The sequence below is a fragment of the Adiantum capillus-veneris genome, chromosome 17, assembly GCF_014529385.1.
Source record: "Adiantum capillus-veneris isolate H3 chromosome 17, ASM1452938v2, whole genome shotgun sequence".
Classification (NCBI taxonomy): Eukaryota; Viridiplantae; Streptophyta; class Polypodiopsida; order Polypodiales; family Pteridaceae; genus Adiantum; species Adiantum capillus-veneris.
This window is the reverse complement of record NC_140947.1, coordinates 76,386,195-76,408,318: the sequence shown is the minus strand read 5'-3', so window position 1 is coordinate 76,408,318 and position 22,124 is coordinate 76,386,195. Positions and strand designations below refer to the sequence as shown.

Sequence of the window (22,124 nt, the reverse complement as noted above, 5' to 3'; positions counted from 1 at the left end):
TCCACTAGCATCCTACCATCATGAGCTGCACGAGCATTGGTTGTTGTTAGGTTTTCTGGATCTTTGCTAAGGACATTGGCTTTGTCAATGTCCATGGATCCGACCAAAGATGGACTGGTTTTGTAGCATAGAATTGGGGAGGTGAAAGCAAATATACATGTTTTGATGTAGTGAATCCTATGTAGCCGTTTTGATGTAGTGAATTGTTTGCAGCCTTCTAGCCTTCATTCTCTTGCCAATGGCCTATGGGGGGAGGGGAGAGACACCTGGTACACCTCCATCCCAAAGGTATGAGAGATATATAGCCGTAGAATATTTGACCTGCAAATCCATCCAATCCACCAACACTACTTGGTTTTGCAGGCAGCTGACATGGCTGCACCTGAGCGGGAGGATCCAAGCATGCCGCCTCCACAAATTCCCGTCGATGATGCTCCCCCTCCGCTTTCAGTTCCGCCACATCGTTGCTTTCAACCAAGCACTTGCGACTTTTGTAATGTTGGCTGCTTGAGGCACTCCACTAGCATCGTACCATCGTGAGCTGCACGACCATTGGTTGTTGTTAGTGTTTCTGGATCTATGATAAGGACATTGGCTTTGTCAATGTCCATGGATCCGACCGAAGATGGACTGGTTTTGTAGCATAGAATTGGGGAGGGGAAAGCAAATATACATGTTTTGATGTAGTGAATCCTTTGTAGCCATTTTGATGTAGTGAATTGTTTGCAGCCTTCTAGCCTTCATTCTCTTGCCAATGGCCTGTGGGGGGAGGGGAGAGACACCTGGTACACCTCCATCCCAAAGGTATGAGAGATATATAGCCGTAGAATATTCGACCTGCAAATCCATCCAATCCACCAACACTACTTGGTTTTGCAGGCAGCTGACATGGCTGCACCTGAGCGGGAGGATCCAAGCATGCCGCCTCCACAAATTCCCGTCGATGATGCTCCCCCTCCGCTTTCAGTTCCGCCACATCGTTGCTTTCAACCAAGCACTTGCGACTTTTGTAATGTTGGCTGCTTGAGGCACTCCACTAGCATCCTACCATCGTGAGCTGCACGACCATTGGTTGTTGTTAGTGTTTCATGATCTATGCTAAGGACATTGGCTATGTCAATGTCCATGGATCCGACCGAAGATGGATTGGTTTTGTAGCATAGAATTGGGGAGGTGAAAGCAAATATACACGTTTTGATGTAGTGAATCCTTTGCAGCCGTTTTGATGTAGTGAATTCTTTGCAACCTTCTAGCCTTAATTCTCTTGCCAATGGCCTGTGGGGGGAGGGGAGAGACACCTGGTACACCTCCATCCTGAAGGTATGAGAGATATATAGCCGCAGAATATTCGACCTACACATCCTGCCAATCCACCAACACCACTTGGTTTTGCAGGTAGCTGATATGGCTGCACCTGAGCGGGAGGATCCAAGCATGCCGCCTCCACAAATTCCCGTCGATGATGCTCCACGTCCGCTTTCAGTTCCGCCACATCGTTGCTTTCAACCAAGCACTTGCGACTTTCGTAATGTTGGCGATATTGCCGCTTGAGGCACTCCACTAGCATCGTACCATCGTGAGCTGCACGACCATTGGTTGTTGTTAGTGTTTCTGGATCTATGCTAAGGACATTGGCTTTGTCAATGTCCATGGATCTGACCGAAGATGGACTGGTTTTGTAGCATAGAATTGGGGGGAGAGAGAGAGAGAAAGAGAGAGAGAGAGACCCGACTCCCAGGCATAGGCGTCGTCAAGTGCAAACGCAGAGAGAGAGAGAGAGAGAGAGCGCACATGCGGTAATGCTCGCACGGGCCAGCCTCCAGGGCGCTACAAAAGGACTCTCTCTCTCTCTCTCTCTCTCTCTCTCTCTCTCTCTCTCTCTCTCTCTCTCTCTCTCTCTCTCTCTCTCTCTCTCTCTCTCTCTCTCTGTGCTGCCAGCGCTGCAGAATACCCAAAATACCCCTCAAGTTTCATAAATTGGCAAAATACCCCCCAATATTTGGTCAACCATTCCAAAAATACCTCTGGTTTTAGCTTACATATAAGAAAACTAATTGTCTAACAATACAAGATGCTAAAACTAGAATTTGAGTTGATTATGTAGGCTTTGGAGATGAATTGCTTCATGGGGGGAGGGTTTCCGGGGCCCCCCTCCTTGCCACATGGCGGTAGCTCTTTGCTCCGGCCAGTGGTGTCTACAGCCCGACAGCATAGGTGACACAGTGAGAGAGAGAGAGAGAGAGAGAGAGAGAGAGAGAGAGAGAGAGAGAGAGAGAGAGAGAGAGAGAGAGAGAGAGAGAGAGAGAGAGAGAGAGGGAGGGAGTTGATTCGTGCCATGCGTAAGCCACCCCAGTTTCCATGAGGATGGCACACATGTTGAGGATGTCATGCACGACATGGTTGCGCGGATCTCTAGGAGCGGCGTGTGTCGAACAGGCCGCGCCAGAGCAACGCAACACTTTGGTCAAGCACTTTGCTCCAGCCAGTGGTGTCTACAGCCCGACAGCACAGGTGACAGTGCGTCACACACACACACACACACACACACACACACACACACACACAGAGGGAGCTGATTCATGCCATGTGTAAGCCACCCCATCATCCATAAGGATGGCAAACATGTTGAGGATGTCGTGCATGACATGGTTGCACGGATCGCTAGGAGCGGCATGTGTCGGACAGGGCCTGCCAGAGTAGCACGACACTTTGGTCAACCACTTGGCTGTGCATTCGCAGTCAAACACCTGGTACACCTCCATCCCGAAGGTATGAGAGATATATAGCCATGGAATATTCCACTTGCACATCTCGCCAATCCACCAACACCACTTGGTTTTGCAGGCAGCTGACATGGCTGCACCTGAGCGGGAGGATCCAAGCATGCCGCCTCCACAAATTCCTGACGATGACGCTCCCCCTCCGCTTTCAGTTCCGCCACATCGTTGCTTTCAACCAAGCACTTGCGACTTTTGTAATGTTGGCTGATTGAGGCACTCCACTAGCATCCTACCATCGTGAGATGCACGACCATTGGTTGTTGTTAGTGCTTCTGGATCTATGCTAAGGACATTGGCTTTGTCAATGTTCATGGATCCGACTGAAGATGGTCTGGTTTTGTAGCATAGAATTGGGGAGGTGAAAGCAAATATACATGTTTTGATGTAGTGAATCCTTTGTAGCCGTTTTGATGTAGTGAATTGTTTGCAGCCTTCTAGCCTTCATTCTCTTGCCAATGGCCTGTGGGGGGAGGGGAGAGACACCTGGTACACCTCCATCCCAAAGGTATGAGAGATATATAGCCGTAGAATATTTGACCTGCAAATCCATCCAATCCACCAACACTACTTGGTTTTGCAGGCAGCTGACATGGCTGCACCTGAGCGGGAGGATCCAAGCATGCCGCCTCCACAAATTCCCGTCGATGATGCTCCCCCTCCGCTTTCAGTTCCGCCACATCGTTGCTTTCAACCAAGCACTTGCGACTTTTGTAATGTTGGCTGCTTGAGGCACTCCACTAGCATCCTACCATCGTGAGCTGCACGACCATTGGCTGTTGTTAGTGTTTCTGGATCTATGCTAAGGACATTGGCTATGTCAATGTCCATGGATCCGACCGAAGATGGACTGGTTTTGTAGCATAGAATTGGGGAGATGAAAGCAAATATACACGTTTTGATGTAGTGAATCCTTTGCAGCGGTTTTGATGTAGTGAATTCTTTGTAGCCTTCTAGCCTTCATTCTCTTGCCAATGGCCTGTGGGGAGAGAGAGAGAGAGAGAGAGAGAGAGAGAGAGAGAGAGAGAGAGAGAGAGAGAGAGAGAGAGAGAGAGAGAGAGAGAGAGAGAGAGAGAGAGAGAGAGAGAGAGAGAGAGAGAGAGAGAGAGAGAGAGAGAGAGAACCGGTGGCCTGGAGGAGGGGTGCACATAGGCAACTCCTCGGAAGACACAACGTTCGTTCTTTGGGTTCCGACTCCCCACACATTGAGAGAGAGAGAGAGAGAGAGAGAGAGAGAGAGAGAGAGAGAGAGAGAGAGAGAGAGAGAGAGAGAGAGAGAGAGAGAGAGAGAGAGAGAGAGAGAGGAAGAAGAAGAAGAAGAAGCGAATTTTAATGTCCTAGGAAACCATACCAGGAGACCTTAAAGATCTATCTGACAAGGAGAGTTGAACTCAAGACCTGTTATTCAAGAGGGAAAGAGAGAGAGCCGGTAGTCTTGAGGAGGGGTGCAGGTAGTCAAGTCTTACAAGACACATCGTTCATTCTTAGGGTCCCCACACATTGAAAGAGCAAGAGAGAGTGAGAGAGAGAAGGAGAGAAGAGTGTGCCAACCAGTGCTTGAGAGAAGAGCCTCACTCGCTCGCGTATGCCCATCGTGCATAAGGTTCCATTGACCAACCACGAAAGTTCAATGACCATGTCAGACCCACCGTGAGAGATAGATAGATAGAGAGAGAGAGAGAGAGAGAGAGAGAGAGAGAGAGAGAGAGAGAGAGAGAGAGAGAGAGAGAGAGAGAGAGAGAGAGAGAGAGAGAGAGAGAGAGAGAGAGAGAGAGAGAGAGAGAGATGAGCTCACTTAAAGACTGCACTAATAAGAAGGATTTGTACCAAGGCAGGAGGGGATTTGTGAGCTCACTTAAAGATTGCGCTAAGAAGAACGATTTGTGCTAAGATAGTAGGATACATACTGATATTCGTGACATTACTTGAAAATAACACATACTTAGGCAATACGTTGGAGAGAGAGAGAGAAAGAGAGAAGAGTGTGCCAACCAGCGTTTGAGAGAAGAGTGTGCCTCACTCACTCGCGTATGCCCATCGTGCGTAAGGTTCCATTGACCAACCATGAAAGTCCAGCGGTCATGTCAGACCCACAGAGAGAGAGAGAGAGAGAGAGAGAGAGAGAGAGAGAGAGAGAGAGAGAGAGAGAGAGAGAGAGAGAGATGAGCTCACTTAAAGACTGCACTAATAAGAAGGATTTGTACCAAGGCAGGAGGGGATTTGTGAGCTCACTTAAAGATTGCGCTAAGAAGAAGGATTTGTGCCAAGACAGTAGGATACATACTGATATTCGTGATATTACTTGAAAATAACACATACTTAGGCAATACGTTAGAGAGTGAGAGAGAGAAAGAGTGTGCCAACCAGCATTTGAGAGAAGAGTGTGCCTCACTCGCTCGCGTATGCCCATCGTGCATAAGGTTCCATTGACCAACCACGAAAGTCCAACGGCCATGTCAGACCCAGAGAGAGAGAGAGAGAGAGAGAGAGAGAGAGAGAGAGAGAGAGAGAGAGAGAGAGAGAGAGAGAGATGAGCTCACTTAAAGACTGCACTAATAAGAAGGATTTGTACCAAGGCAGGAGGGGATTTGTGAGCTCACTTAAAGATTGCACTAAGAAGAAGGATTTGTGCCAAGACAGTAGGATACATACTCATATTTGTGATATTACTTGAAAATAACACATACTTAGGCAATACGTTAATCAATATGTATGTATGCCTTGCTAGAGTGACTACACTCGAAGGAGAATTGAGGGACATAGATAAGATATAAGAGAGAGAGGGAATCGTAGGACAAAATGCCTCGCGTGTGTGCCAAGGAGGCAATGTAAACAATGTCGTAAGTGCAAGTGCTATTGGCAGAACTACACAAACCATGATAGGACAAGGAGACAGGGTCAAAGCATGTGGCTGTAAGATAGGAGGAAGATTGCATGGGGTCGAATATGGCTATAGTCTCTGAGTTGCTGCAGTGCATCACCAGCTAATGTCAATGCGACCTCAGCTTCTTATTGTCATGTCAGAGTTGGTAGGGGACGCAACTCATGCCTCAGGTGAGTTTTCCCTGCTGCCTGGCAAGTTGGAGGGGGAGAGAGAGAGAGAGAGAGAGAGGGGGGGGGGGGATAAGACGGGCCATGCCGTTGCCAAAGGCGGCGCCGTTTTACTAGTGCAGTTTAAAATTTTCAAGGAAGGAGAGGGCGTCCAAGTGTCACTCCCTCGTTCATTTCAAAAAACACCTTACAAAACATCTAATGTAAAATGCAAAAGTAAAAGATAAGATTGTAAGAAATGACACCCTTTGCAGAATGTAAGAATGCCTTTGCAGAATGTAAGAATGACAAGCCTTTTTAATTGTTAAGTCAAAAGACTTTCTATTCTACATGAAATAAATGTTGGAAGTTTTAAACAAAAGGGGAATAACTTTAGTGGAGGTTTTGTTACCTAATGTGAATTTAGTTTTTGAAGATATAACAAAAAAAAAGAATTTTAGTGATTTTTTTTTTGTTTAATGGAAATGTAAATTTTGAAGATATAGTTGGCTTTATCTTTTCAAGGGGTTTTTTTCAAGACCAATATTGATATGTTTTAGAAAATTTTGAAAGTATGTATTTTTTTAAAGAGCTTGAGAAAAAGAAAAAAGCTCGCCTAACGTCGACTTGGGGCTGTCTCGCTTTGAGGACATGCATGACATGCAAATGCAAGGGTCCTTATCCACATTGTTGACCATGAATGAGAGAGAGAGAGAGAGAGAGAGAGAGAGAGAGAGAGAGAGATCACCACATTGCTTGTGTGTGTGTGTGTGTGTGTGTGAGAGAGAGAGAGAGAGAGAGAGAGAGAGAGAGAGTGACCATCACATTGCTTGTGTGCATACACATGTACATTTATGAGGGAGAGAGAGAAAAAGAAAGATTTTACCGTTGAGCTCACACACTTTTTAAATTTTTAAGATATTATTTTTTAGCATTAATGTATTTTTAAAAGGATAGATAAAGTTTTTCACGTGTAGAAAATGGATTAAATGCTCGACAAAGACCAACCCTCACATTAACACTCCAAATCGGTAGAGAGATTTCCCAGTTGATGGACCTTTTACCAATTCTTGGAGATTTTGTTCTTTTTATTTTTAAGAGTTAACATGTGGTCCATGCTTAAAAATCTATAAAGTCCTTCAATTTTGGCAGACAAGGGTGCTAATCTAAAATCAAAGAGAGAGAGAGAGAGAGAGAGAGAGAGAGAGGGAGGGGGGGAGGGGAGGGGAGGGGAGACGGGAGAGAGGACAATTTTTTAGTGCCGTATTTAATGTTTTGAAATGCAAAGTCCAACAAATGACTCAAAAGGAGAGAGGAAGACAGAACAAAATGTTTGCGTGTAGGAACAATCTAAAGTGACTTTAAAAGTAACAAGACAAGTCTTCAACAAAAGTGAATATCTATGGGGAGGAGGAGAGAGAGAGAGAGAGAGAGAGAGAGAGAGAGAGAGAGAAGATAAAGAAGAAGAAAATTTTAAATGCCATCGGAACAATCCCAAAAGATATATCTCACAACATGGGTAATGATAAAGTTATTTTTGTTTCATCTTCACTCTCTCTCTCTCTCTCTCTCTCTCTCTCTCTCTCACACACACACACACACACACACACACACTCATGCGTACACACACGTCTTGATAAAAGGAGAATTTGAAATGTTGTAGGAACATCCAATGAGACCTCAAAGATCTATCCGATGGTAGAGAGAGAGAGAGAGAGAGAGAGAGAGAGAGAGAGAGATAGATAGATAGATAGATTTTATTATCGTCCTCGGAGGTCAAATATGACCTATGGGACCAAAGTTACATGTGATGTAGTATGTGTATGGCTGATGAGTGACTCTCGATGCTCCAAAATTGTAGTGATGAGAGTCGCAATGGAGAGCCCACACTTTGGCTGGGAGAGGAAAGTGTGTAGGTCTAAGTTATGGCTGAAAATGTGAGAGAAGCAAGTTCGGATATGATCAAAAGCTGAGCACTCTAGTAGTGTGTGGTACTCAGACTCTCGAACTTGCAGTGAGCAGAATGTGCACAATCGATTTGACTCTTCTCCATTGCCCCAACGCCCTATCTCGCATCGAAGGAAATGGGAGCTAAGCCGAATTGCTGCGATAGTGCGTATCGCGGACAAGGGAATAGGCTCAAGCATGTAAGTGTGAGTACGATTTCCTCTCTCAGCGAAGAACATGGTTTTGTAGTTGGGGGCAATATAGGTGGTGTAATGTATGAAGCGTGACCCACCGGATTTCTCCCAAGCCGTAATACATTGGCGTTGTAGAAAAGCTTCGTTCACTTGAGAGTCAATTGAAGCATCATGTAGCAAGTGTAATGCATCCCATCTCCCAAACCACTTCTTTATGTCTTGCATCCATCCCGTGCTCAAGATCTTGCTTTTATGCGTCTTTTGAACTTTTTTGCTTGCTTCCCATGCAATTGTAGGAAGTCGATGTGAGGGGTTTCGACGCATCTTTATCATGTACTCCACAACCCTTTCCATGCCCATAACCTCAATTGGAAGAGATCGTGACTCAAGAAGTAGGAGCATATATGGTGTTTGTGTCTTAACTTGGAGAAAGTTTGTAAGAAAACACTTTTGGACATTCTCAAACTCTTTCCAAGTAGACTTTGAGATGCTCCCGCCCCACACTTCAACTCCATAAAGAAGAACCGGTGTCACCAATGCATCAAAAAGATACTTCTTGAGAACCCAACACTTGATGTTTCCCGCATTACACATGTTCTCAAATGCATAATATGCTCTCTTTCCCGCTTCCAAACGACGCATAGCACATTCATGCCACTTGTGATTGGATGGAACCTCAAGGCCAAGGTACTTAAAGCTCTCAACAACTTCAAGTGTCTCGTTGTTGTACACAATGCATGGCTTCTCCTTATGGTTAGTTTTCACAAGCATAACCTTTGTTTTGGATTCATTTACAATCAGCCCACTATGCAAGCAAAAGTTCTCAAGGACAACCATAAGCTTTTGTGCATCTTCTAAAGTGTGTGCTAGAAGCACTACATCATCCGCATACAACAAAAGCATGATTACCGCATTGCAAATAGTGACCTCTTCAATGACTTCTTCTTGCATAAAGTCAAGTACCATTTGTTCCAATTGATCAATGCATAGACCAAAGAGAGTTGGTGACAATGGACATCCTTGTTTAACCCCAATAGTGCTTACAAAAATTTCTGAAATTTCTCTTCCCATGCGCAATTGACAAATCACCTTCTCATAGATTCGAGAAACCGCAAGCATAAACTCACTTGGCACTTGGAGTTCTTCCATCCTTCTCCACAAATTGTTACGTGGAATCATATCAAAGGCTTTCTTAAAGTCCACAAAACAACAATACAATCGCTTGCCTTTCAACCGACTTTCCTCCATGAGAACACGAAGAGTGACAAGATGATCAATGGTGCTATGGCATCGACGAAAACCCGCTTGTCCCTTTGCACGCTTGTCATTCTCTTCAGCCCAATCACTCAATTTCATCTCCATTATGCACCCAAACAACTTTGCCATAAGAGACCCAATCATTATAGTCTGGTAGTTGCTTACATTCTTTACATCCCCTCCTTTATGCAAAGGCTTAACCCAATTAGTACTCCAATCATAAGGCATACCATGTTGAAGTGCAAGGTTGAACATATCATACATCCACTCATGGGTAAAATCTCCCGTCCATTTGATCATCTTCGGCTTGATACCTTGAAGATCTCCCGCTTTGCGAGTGGCCAACTTTTCAAGCCCACCGCATACATCCTCAATAGTAAAAAAAAACGGTATACATGGGAGTGAAGCATAAAATGGCATTTTTTCAGTATTTGCTTGCTCATATAATTGCCTACAATGTGTGTACATATCCACTAGACTCAAGTTACCAAAATTCTCAACCCGCTTGCCTCTCAAGTTTCTCCAAAATCTTCCACATGCATGTGCCTTTTCTTGGACTTGAAATTCTTGTTGCTTTACTTCCCATCTTCTTCTCTTCTTTTGAATCAATGCCTTGTATGTATGCAAATGACTTTGATAATTGTCTTTGTCCATAGTTGGATCAACCTTTATCAAGGACTTTCGAGCATCTTGACATTCTTTATCAAACCACCTTTTGCGTGATCTATCTTTGTTGATACCATGGAGATGCTTTATGGCAAAGCATTCTTCCGCACAAGAACAAATAGCTTTCTTGAAAGCTTCCCATTTAGTTTCCAATGGTGCATCACATTGAAGCTTTGTCATCCGTAATTTTTGCTCAACCATTTCAATGTACATTGGTGCCCGTTTGAAATCCATACATAGTGATAACTTCTCTTTCCTTTGGCTGAGATTATCATGCTTAGTTGCTTCTCCACATGAAAGGTCAATACATAAGGTGCGATGGTCGGATTCCGGGGTCCATTGACCAAACATAAAACTCTTTATGCGATACATGATGGCTTCAGAGAGTAGCATATAGTCAATCACACTATCCCCATTATGTCTCCTACATGTAAATCCATTGGTTCCACTCCACAAAGATACACCATTGGCAATGAGCATACCCGTGCTATTACACATGTGTAAAAGTAACTTTCCATAGTGATCCGGCTCTTTCTCATCCATTGAAGTACGATCATACAAGTGAACTTCCTCCAACTCCCTTGAAATATATGGCATATCAAATTGTTGAGTATCATGTTGCAATGTTTTTGTGCGAGCATTCATATCCCCAAATACAATAACATCATCTTCACCTTTGAAATAAGCAATGTCCTCTTCCAAGTCAGAAAATGGTTGATCTCTATCCATGCAAGCATAAAGGGAGAATCATGATGAGGAATGTAGCAACCGACTACAAAAATGGGTGCTCTTTTTGGTGTCATAATTTTCAGCCATACATAACGTTTGTACTTGTCATCTTTCACAACTGATATAAAATCTTCCAATCCTTTCTTAACCATACATGCTAACTCTCCTTATCCTCTTCGTTGCTTGAGATTCTTTGACCACATCAATGAATGTACATTGTAATCCTCCAAGCCGTTAATCCTTTGTGTATCATGCTCCCAAGTTTCAACAAGAAGTACAACATCGGTTTGCTTGTTAGTTCATCAATGCCAACCCCCGCATTCCATGGGTATCCATTACAATTCCAAAAGCATATTTTCAATTGTAACTCGGTCTCATAGGTCACGCATCCCTATTTGCTCGAGAGACTTGCCTCCTCCTTGGGCACATTTTCTTCATGAGAGATCTCCTTGTTTTTATTATTCTTTTCCTCATATGCCTTGCGACGCATATTTTGTTGCTTAATAGTGCGATCTTCACATACAAAACATTTTGTATCCCTCAAATAGATCCAACTATTATCAAGGATAATCTTTCGCTTGGTCTCATCCGGCATGGTGCATACAATTGGCCGTTCTCCTGAGCGAGGAGCTCCTTGCTTCCCCACTCTATGTGCTCCATAGACCATAACTCCGGACATGCCAAAGTGAGTTTTGAAGAAATCTTCAATAACAATGGCAAGAGAAGGAGGTGTCTCTAACTTCTCTTCGGAAATTCCACAAATAACAATGTTCTTGGAACGTCGCTCCCGTTCCTTCAACTCCTCCACATCCACATTCTCAACATTCTTTGTTTGAACCATAGCTTGCATGAGTGAGGAATTAGAAACCACATTGCTATCACATACATAAGCCCAAGACTTGTTTGTGCATACATTTTTCATGTCGCATACATCCCGGCTCATAGTGTCAAATTTCTCCTCTTTCAATACATGGTCATGCTCTACTTTGCTCATCCGCTCCTTCAAAGCATTCAAGTCCACAAGAGAGCATTTACATTCCTTGACTTCCTCTTCAAGTTGCATCAAACGTGTTGTTTGCATCTCAAGTGTCCTCTTGAGATTCTCATTCTCAACCACAAGTACCCTTAGTGTGCCATTCTCCATTGCAAGTGCTCGTAGGTCTTCGCCTTGTTTGTTTACGGTCTCTTGCAATGATACCAAGTACGCCATGATCATGATTTCCGATGTCGTTGGTTGGGTGGTTGTGTTGCTATCTCCACACTTAGGAGATTTTGGATCATTTTCCACAATGGTTGTGGACCTTGTTGAAGAAGAAGAACCCTTGCGAGTGCCGGAAGACATTGTATGTAAAATAGGAGATGAGAATCAATTTTGTTGAACCTGTTCACTTCGGAAATGCTGCTACAGAAACACCTTCCATAACTCTGAAAATTTCTGTCTTTACATCGATGCGTAGAGGACTTCGTGCTCTTCGATTGAGGCTATAGATCACCCAAATCGGAGTTCGGATGAAGAAGTTATGATAAAAAAAGTGGACTGCTGTCAACTAGGTCAAAAAAACGGCTGCGCGCGCGCGAGAGAGAGAGAGAGAGAGAGAGAGAGAGAGAGAGAGGGAGACCAATCATAGCCATCTATACTTTTCTTTTCAAAAAAATGAAAAAAAGTTCGCTTTTCCTTTTTAAATGTCCACCTGGGATCGTCACTTAACTAGAGGGATCTTTGAATGTCATAATTATTGTATTGGAACAATAGCAAGATGCCTCAAGACCTATGTGACAAATCTTTTCTTCAAGCATATATATGTGTGTGTGTGTGTGTGCACGCGCGCTATGTATACATACAGACATAATTGGAACATATCAAGATGCCTTAAGATCTATGTGAAAAATCTTCGCTTCAAGCATATATATATATATATATATATATATCCATACATACGTACAAGGATAAAAGCAAGCAACAGAGTGGAGCAAAGACATTGAATCCAATTGCGTTCCTATTATTGAAACCAATTCTACAACCCACTCCATTTATAAAAAAAGTTTCATTATTACATTGATTTCTCTTAGCTTTCATCTCTTCACACCATGCTAACTTATCTAATCTCTATAATCAATCTTGGTGGCATTGCTAGATCAAGGTAGACCAAAAAGAGGAATCTCTCTCTCTCTCTCTCTCTCTATATATATATATATGTGTGTGTGTGTGTGTGTGTGTGTGTGTGTGTGTGTAGATGTGGGTGTGTGTACTATGTGTACATATAGATATATATGTATACATACATCCATACATACGTACAAGGATAGAAGCAAGTAAGAGAATGGAGCAGAGACATTAAATCCAATTGCGTTCCTATTATTGAAACCAATCCTAAAACCCACTCCATTTATAAAAAAGTTTTATTATTACATTGACTTCTCTTAGCTTTCATCTCTTCACACCATGCTAACTTATCTAATCTTTATAATCAATCTTGGTAGCATTGCTAAATCAAGGTAGACCAAAAGGAGGAATCTCTCTCTCTCTCTCTCTCTCTCTCTCTCTCTACACACACACACACACCCAATAGAATTAGAGCACTCCTAAGTTTTTTGAACAAGGGCTAGCACCTCATGAAAAATAATGTCTATGAGAAGCTTCCAATCTTGGTATCAAAGAATGCTTTGCAGCATCTATTAAGAGGTCATGTCATGCATCACTTTTATAGATGCGATAGACTATACGTGTAGGAAGAGAGTATTGATAGTGTTCCACTTGGAAGAGAAGATAGCCCTATGAGAATAGAGGCATTGTTTCCTTGGGCAGCAGCAACACGCGGGTCACATACTAGATTATTTATATAGATATAAAAGGTTCCTTGACTTTTACATCTTCATTCATCTTTTGACTTTTTTGACTTTTCATTTTCATTAGTCTTTTTGCTTTCCACCTTCATTTGTCTTATCATTTCCTAAACTAAGAGCTGCATCCCACCTAGTGCATGTAGGATATTGAGGCTTCGTAAGCACGTGATAGACTAGTCTCGCCAAATGCTTGCAACACATAGAGCGGCTCCACACAACCGCTCCAAACCCTTGCAAAATTTTGCTTCAAAGCGAGATTTTACAGTGCAATGAGCTTTTCCAATCCCCTTTTTGCCCAAAACGAAAATAATTGAGATCGTGCAGGTTGTCGGGCAACATGAAGGAACTCTAAAGTTGCCACGGACATTGCAGCTGCAGACTCGGCCATGCCTGTGTGACCACTTATCGTGGTTATGGCGCATGAAAAAGGCTCTACTTCTAGCCCCCTGTTGCGCTAGGCGAGACGAGGCTCTAAACCCTTCACTTATCTTATGCACTTGATATGTTTTGAAAGAATTTTTATTTTTCTTGAGATCTAGACCCCTACTGGCTCATTTAAAAATAAATTCATTAACTGAAAGATGCCTTCGAATCTTTCAACGCAAAAGTCTCCTTTGGCCGATTGCTTGTAGGCGCAGAACACAAGCAAGCCCTGGCGTGTGCGACCTGAGAGAGAGAGAGAGAGAGAGAGAGAGAGAGAGAGAGAGAGAGAGAGAGAGAGAGAGAGAGAGAGAGAGAGAGAGAAGGGTCTGCCCCTCCTCTTCTCTCACATCTCAAGGCTCTGACGCGCCTCTTCTTCCTACCCTACTGTGTTAAGTCCCACCTGCGAAAGAAAGAGAGAGAGAGAGAGAGAGAGAGAGAGAGAGAGAGAGAGAGAGAGAGAGAGAGAGAGAGAGAGAGAGAGAGAGAGAGAGAGAGAGAGAGAGAGAGAGAGAGAGAGAGAGAGAGAGACTTAGGTTGCAACTTGTCGAATGGCGAGACATTAGAGTCGCTGCAGCTTGTCATGGGCTGAACCTGGATGGAGAGTGAGAGAGAGGCCCGGACTATAGCCCGTCATGGGCTTTTGCATGTGCATCTGCATGCGCAACCATCCACATGGAGTTCCGTAGTTGAGACCTTTTTACATGCGTGAGGAGAATCTCCTCTTCTTTTCATTTTCAAAAAGTGTATCACCTGTTTAGAAATGTGTACCACATACTACCTCGTTGATTATTTTATTCAATCATTGAGGAGATTCCTCCGAATCTCGCACTCCCAACTTTTGCTTGGAACGTAGCTTTCTCAACGCTTTAAAAGGGTCAGGGAGGATCGAACACGCACAATTTGAAGATTAGGACGACTCCCATAACCAACCCATCATCAACACGGGCTTGTCATTTATGCAGCCCACACAGTAAAAAAGAACTACCACAGAATGCAGCTCGGACACGGTCTTCGGTCAACTGTTGCCTTCACTCTCGCTCGACACCTTGCAGCGCCTAGCTCCCCTGTGCGTGTCGCATGGCTCGATCTTCTTGCTGCCTCCTACCATGCTCCTCTTGCCCCCACTTCTCCTCGCCCTTTCCTCAACCTATGCGTTAGATTCATGCTGCATTTGGATCTACCGCTTTTCTCTTGCATTGAAGCCTCACACACATACACACACACAGCTTGCCCAGCCGCGCCCTGCCCCTTGCTGTTCACAGATGCCGACGCGCCTGGGAGAGAGAGAGAGAGAGAGAGAGAGAGAGAGAGAGAGAGAGAGAGAGAGAGAGAGAGAGAGAGAGAGAGCATGGCACCGCTTCAGTCTTCCTCCACGTGTGATGGTAGAGAGAGAGATCGACTTTCACCCTCATAATTTCCCTTCCCTTTTGTCTTGGCTACTAATGATGTATTTTTTGATTTTTTGCAGCTGGGTACCCCCTACTTGGGCCTTCACAAAACTATTGAAGGTTTGCATCTTGGGACAAGTTGGGAGAGTCAAAATTGGACCTTATTAGGTAGAATTGGGTGAGAACCTTTAGCTTTGACGAGTTCATCTTTCGAGAGCAGACCACTACTTTGTGATGGATATTGGTAGCGGAGAGAGCGCAGGTCGAAGAAAAGCAGACGTGCTAGCGGCTGCACGAGAAGCTTCAAGGGCTGCTCTCAAAGCAGCAGGCTGTCAAAATGCAGCTGATTTCTTTGCTACCCTCTCCTCTCTTAATGAGCAAGCTGGCCATGTCGAAGGGCCTCTCCTGGCATTCAAGACCATTCTGCTAATGGAGGATTTTGATTCCCTTATACGATATGTTAACCTTGTCTTCAGCTTCATCGAGGAAGACCACCCAAATTGGGGTACTGATGCTCTGCTGCTTGATCTATCCGAGCTCGCAGAACCAGAGGATCGTCAGCGTCTGCTTCACGCTCTTGCGTCCATCCCGCCTTTCTCCACTCTCTGCCTCTGTCAGCTCCGCGCACCTAAGTCCGCTGACCAGAAGGCCCTCAGCCATGCCCTCTCCTCTTCCAATTTTACCAGCCTTGTCCTCTTCAATGTTTCTTTGATGGAACAGGCCCCAGCTTTTCACAACAGATCGCTTCGAACTCTCTCCATCGCTGTCTCTTCTCGGTCCTTTTACGAAAGATCATGTCCTTACATCGTGGAAACCCTTGTATTACCATCTCTCAGCTCGTTGACATCCCTGACCCTATACAGACTTCCACTTACACCCTCGCATGTCCATCATCTTTTCTCTTCTTTAGTGGACAACCTCTCCCTCTCCTCTTTGTCTCTAACTCGGTCCCTTGGAGATGAAACATGGCCAAGGACTGTTGTTCTCGATAGCTTGCGGCGCAATGGTGTTCTACACAAGGTTGATCTGGTGGGCACCCCTTTAGAAGAGGATGCTGCAATTGCAGAGCAGCTAAGAAAGAATGCACAAAATGCAGGGCGAGTGAAATTGTTAAGGGCGCAAGGCATGGGGCCTGTACGGCCATCGACAACTCGCCTCTACCTATGCGGCCTTCCCTATTCAGGTACTAGTGTTGTGTCTGCCAACTCAATAATGTTTGGAGCTTATGGTGCCTTTTACTGGCACATTCAATAAGAATACTGTCTCTTGTTTATCATGCCATGGCTTGCAGGTAAGACCTCAATATCTAGGTCTTTGGCTAAGTGGAGCAAAGGCTCGATTTCTCGATGGTTTCTGCCTCGCCACATAAGTAGCATCAGATCATCAGACCGAACGCGTGGTATAGAAGTGACTGTTGTAGAAAGCCAACAAGAGCATGTAAGAATTTCAATCTGGGATATGGCTGGCCAGCTGCAGTATCATTCTTTTCATGATAGCATGCTTCCAGATCTTAATGATAGAGCCACTCCCCCTCCGTTTTTGTATGTTTGGAATCCCTTCAAAATACATGCAAATGGTGAAGTTGAACGTGATGTTAGAGGCCGCAAAGCGAGAAAGGACCTCGACCAATTCAAAACCGATTTGAAGTATTGGCTTAAATTTATAGCTTCCAAAACTAGTAAATCTCAATTGTTCAAACCCAACGTGATTGTTGTTATAACCAGGGCAGATCTTGGTCTTCCAGATATGAGACTATGGTTGCGTAATGCTTGTAGCGCATTGCAGAAACAATTCGAAGAGTATATCTATTTTGATGCAGCAGGTTTCTTCCAAGTGGATGCGAGAGATCCTCAGAATATGTCAAAGCTTGCATCGCATTTATTTAAATGCACTAAAACAATTTTGAGTAAGGCACCCGACGATTTCAAAGTTTGTGTCCAGGCAAGAGAGCTGTTTGAGAACTTTATCTGTAGCAGAGAAATTCCTCCTTTGATTACCAAAGAAAGGTTTCACAACCTTTGCCAAAAGCACCTCGGCATTGAATCTAAAGAGATGTGTGAGGTGGTTGCGCTCTCTCTCAGTAGTACTGGAGATTTGATTTATTTTCCTTCCCTTGAGCTTGTGGTAATCGACACACAATGGTTTTGTAAAAAAATTATGGGGGAGCTTATACACTTTAATATGGATTTTTTGGACTCAGAGCAAGTGTTTTTCCCACTCCAACTGTTACAGAGCTGTTTTGAGAAGGAAATGAGCTGAAGGCCGGTCAGCAAGTGGGATTTTTCATGGGTCAGGTATTTTTGGAAGCATTTCTTTCTTGGTCTACTGACTTGTCCTTTTTGCAGTCATGGATAGTGTCTGCACTATTCATTGTGTACATTATTGATGATCAGGGGGCCATCAAAAACCCATGAGCTGAACAAGGTTTCGGGCTATGCCGTGGTGAAACTTCTAATGGGCCTGCGGCTGGCTTGCCCAAGGGACTACAACCAAGAGGACTCTGATATTTTTATCCCGGCAACCCTATCGAGTGCTAGGGGGAGAATTCGGCCAAGCAAGTATCTTAAACTAGATGAAAGCTGTGCAACATATTCATTTATTGGGAGAAGGTGGTCAGTTGCAGATTCCAATTGCACGTTTCTTACACCCGGAATATTTCCCTTGGTTCAGGTACAAGTTTTCCCTTGGTTCATGTCACAACTATGTCTTTCGTGGTGTGTGTGTGTGTGTGTGTGTGTGTGTGTGTGAGAGAGAGAGAGAGAGAGAGAGAGAGAGAGAGAGAGAGAGCTTGCCTTTCCATGAAACTTCTTGTAGGTCACCTTCCACAACAACCTCTCCACCCAAGAGATACATGTCGATCTTGACCAAGATGTAATGGCATTTGCTTTTGAAGGTGCAAGAGTCTTTGTAGAGTTTTGCAGATTAGAGGGACAAGACAATTTTATAGATGTCTTAGTTGCCTCTATGCATTCATTGGACAAAGCTTTGGAGTGGCTGCATAAAAATGTGATGGTCGAAATGAAGAAGATATTTGCAGTTCTAGAGGCATCCCAGGAGTGAACCTAGTACAATCTGTGATACAGCCTGCTGGTATACAAGAACTCAAGGAAGCAAGAGATAGGAAGGCGGTTCTGATACAGGTATTGCGAGACGGTTTGGTGAAACATATACAAAACAAAGGAATAAAGTTTTCGGGAGATGGCATTGGGAGTATTATCTACACTTGGCAGTCAGAAACCTTGGTAGATGATTTGGTAGTGAGTTTGTTGGGGGAGAAAGAAGTTACCAAGCTGGTTCAATCATACAGAGCTAGCTTGAGTGAAGCCGCGAGCCATGTATTGCTAGAGCTTTCTGATGGTGTAGGTGACAGGGGAACTTGCAAGGAACAACAAAGGCCTGAGTTTGGTAGTAGTCCATCCCATAGGCAGAGAGAGTCTATCTATGATAAGCTGTGTGATGTTGAAGTAATGACAAGGGGGGGCTTCATGCAGTTGGCTCATCAAGTGGAAGACCTACGGCGCCCTGTGTTGTCAAAGCTGCATGAAATCTTCACATATCTTGAGGATGGAGAAGCAGGAAAGCTGCCAAGAATGTGTGTTGTGACACAAGATGTCCGGAGTGTGCGTAGACTAGTATTGAAAATCATTCCTGGTTTGCACAATTTGCGATTGGAGCTTTTGTGTGAGTGTCGCAATCAACCGTGTCATGTGGATGGACAGCATGGTTTAAGCATAGCAACACTTGATGACGGGCTCCTCAAGCGTGGTCTATCATACATCGATGGATTCTTGAGAGTTGCCCAAGTTGTTGCCAAGATTGGTGCACATGTAGCTGTTGGTTATGGGGACATCATTCCAGATTTCGCTTGTGTCCTCGCTGGTATAGTAGACGCCCAAGCATTTGGTTCGTCGGCAATGTCCTTGGAACTGATAGATGACATACATTCTCCATCAAGGTATGATGAACCCTCTTTGTGAAGAGTGAAGTGTCAATGGTGTATTGAAGTCACGTTCAATTTGTGGTAATGCTATTGGGCTGCAGGGTGGATTTTCCAAAAGGCCAGCAATGGCTCTTTGATGTTCTGTCTCATTTTAAATGCACCAAGGGTGACCAAATCTACACACAGTTCGGTCTCCGCCGTATTCGATATGCTGATGCAAGAGTTGCATGGGTGTGCGACAAGCACTACTCAGGAGGGGTTCCCTTCCCAATATGAAATGAGAGGGCCAAGATTTGCATTATGGCAATTGAGTTTTTAATAAGTGACCAAGCAAAATATGAGTCTTTTGTGAGAGCTCATTGCCCTCAGGGGGCCTCAGAGTCTTAGTCCTGCTGCAATCCTAAAACAGCTACTCTTTCATTTAAACCTCCTGCCACAAAAGCACCTTTGCACTTTGTTCCTTCCATTATAAATCGTTTTAAATGCTATCCTTTGCCAGTCCTTACTTGACATATTTATCTACAAATGTAATCCATCTCAATAGAAATCCTCATTGCGCATTCCAAGTAGCCCAGAGCTGCTTGGATTTGTAATTGTTGACACTATTGTGCAATCATGCACTCTATGAGACTGCATGTCAAACAAAGGCCATAGCCTAAAACTAACGGTACTTTCAAAAGCATACCACACAGCATACACTCTCATTATGAACTTTTTTGGCTCACCACCGCATTGCGTAGTGCCACATGTCTATAACATGGATGTGTAGGTGGCTGTATATAGAGAGAAGCCCTCACTCCACACTCATTAAAAATAGCATAGTCCATGCAAATCCAAGAGAAAGCATTCTTGCACAGAATATTCGTCAGTAGGTATATCTTCCAATGAATGCACGCCCAAGCGGCAACACCATCCCAGATTTGAAGCTTGTTGAGATCTCTTGGAAGTCCTTGTTTTGCATCTTGTGCAACTGACAAAGAAGGCAAAATAACCAAAGCTTCCTAATGTCACCTTTGTTACAATAAAAGAAGACATTGCTGAATATGTTCTTCATTGTCTTGGGGTGTACATATGTTCCAATGAAAATTCCAACGGCATTCCAAGGTGATACAAGTGTTTGGCCCCCCGTCAGCCGATGTATCACAGATGCATTTGTGGTATCTGGGAGACGCCATGGCTCGGTATGAGCATGGTTTGAATTTGTTAATTTCTTGGTTTTGCTAATATAATTTACTCACCATTGTGAGTTTTGCAAAAAAAAAAAAGGGATTAGAAACTATGGTAGTTTTTCTAAAGATAATTGCAAGCAAATCAGCTCAACTATTGTATTTTAATTAAAAAGAATTGAGACCACTTCAATTCATTCTTTTGATACTTTCATCTGATGAGCTAGGAAAGAGCATTGGGCATAACTCATAGAGATGCAATATAACTCCTAAGAGTACCCAGAAAGACACCATCAAGCGATAAATACATTGAAGACATCACTTGGATAGAAACATTATCAGATGAATGACTAAGTGGAAGCAAGCTATAACTCCCTAGGCCAACAATAGAAAAATGACTAGATTGTAGTTACCAATCCCAAAAAAGAAATGGATAGACATTGTTGTGGACGACCATCCCTATAATTAGAAGGCCGCAACACACTTTCAAGGGGGTTTTACCCTTCTAGAAAAATGTTACCCTTCAAAATATTGATAAGCGTAGCATACTCATCTATCATAGAGAATAGATAATTAGGAGTAGCTATTGATACAACATTCATTCTTGGTCTATGTGTGAGAGCATTGGCCACTTGATTGTCACTATAAGAGGAAAATTTGAGAACTGTCAATATTACCGCGGATTAACAAATGGAAATGAAGAGAGAAAACATTGTGTTAGTGGCAATAGGCGCAACAATGGTTTGTTAGCAATAGATGCGGTAATAGTCGTAAATATATATCCGCAACTATTATCGCGTCTAGTATTGCGGATATTATCGCTATACGGCTTCTCAAAAATAAAGGTGCTCATTTTGGGTGGCCAAATGAGCATCTTTATTTTTGACCTACATAAAACATATGAAACATCAATTGCATTTGGAAAAGTGTACATGAAAAAAAAAAACAATAGACTTTTAAATTCCAAGTTACACCTAGCCTTGATAATTTAAAGTACAAAAGAGAAATAATTTAAAAAAAAGTTATAAACAAAATCAAAATTTTAATTGACTTTTATGCATGAGCCTGCGCATCCTTAACATCCCAATGAGCTTGTTCTGTCGTAGGCAAAACAACTCTAATAGCTGCAATCCTTGCAGCAAGACCTGCAACATCCTCAACATTTTCTACATCCTCAGAACCAGGACGTACATCAATGCCCTGCACGATGTTCCAAACACCCTTTGACACAAGAACATGTTGCATCATATAAGCCCACATAGGGTAGTTGTCCCCATCCAACCTGTCCTCAGCAGTAAACATCTTGAACACATCTGTGTTGTTGTCAGCCATGGTAAATGCTGCACCTGATATGAGAACTGCCCAAAAATAGGAGAAACGGAGCGGGAACAACCTGTGCTATATAGCACAAACCGTAGAAGACTATAAGGCACATGTTATGCAGAAAACGGCACTAACAAAAATTTTACACAAAATGACGAAATAGCTTGTGCAGTACTACCTGTAGTGGAAACGGAGGCCGAAATGAACCCAAATCAAAATTCTGAGCAGACCTAGCTCTACGAGCTATCCCATAATATTTGTCGACCTGCAAACGCTTGCCAAAGCTCACTGAAATCGGAGAAAGTGAGCAGGCGTGTGCTGGAGCAGCTGGCGACTAAGCCCAGGAGGACGTGACATGCTCTGATACCAATTGTTGGAATTAGAGTTGCAGAGAAACGCACACAGCTTGGAGAAGACGAAGGAAGCTCAAGGCACACAAT

The 22,124-nt window shown here is 43.6% G+C and overlaps 1 protein-coding gene across 1 annotated transcript; it reads left to right on the top strand.

Moving 5' to 3' along the window:
- The first annotated feature begins 15,415 nt into the window (after window positions 1-15,415).
- Window positions 15,416-20,422, top strand: LOC147437508 (protein TORNADO 1-like). The gene is made up of 7 exons (XM_086487024.1): window positions 15,416-16,438; window positions 16,547-17,261; window positions 17,517-17,549; window positions 17,649-17,925; window positions 18,070-18,148; window positions 18,280-19,210; window positions 19,297-20,422. The coding sequence occupies exons 1-7, from the start codon at window positions 15,490-15,492 to the stop codon at window positions 19,469-19,471; spliced, it is 3,159 nt and encodes a 1,052-aa protein (XP_086343150.1). The 5' UTR covers window positions 15,416-15,489; the 3' UTR covers window positions 19,472-20,422.
- The last annotated feature ends 1,702 nt before the right edge of the window (window positions 20,423-22,124 follow it).

Coding starts and splice junctions, on each gene's coding strand:
- LOC147437508 (XM_086487024.1), top strand. CDS start 15,490: ATGGATATTGGTAGCGGAGAGAGCGCAGGTCGAAGAAAAGCAGACGTG. Junction 17,926..18,069: donor GAATATTTCCCTTGGTTCAG/GTACAAGTTTTC, acceptor AACTTCTTGTAG/GTCACCTTCCACAACAACCT. Junction 18,149..18,279: donor AATGGCATTTGCTTTTGAAG/GTGCAAGAGTCT, acceptor GTCGAAATGAAG/AAGATATTTGCAGTTCTAGA.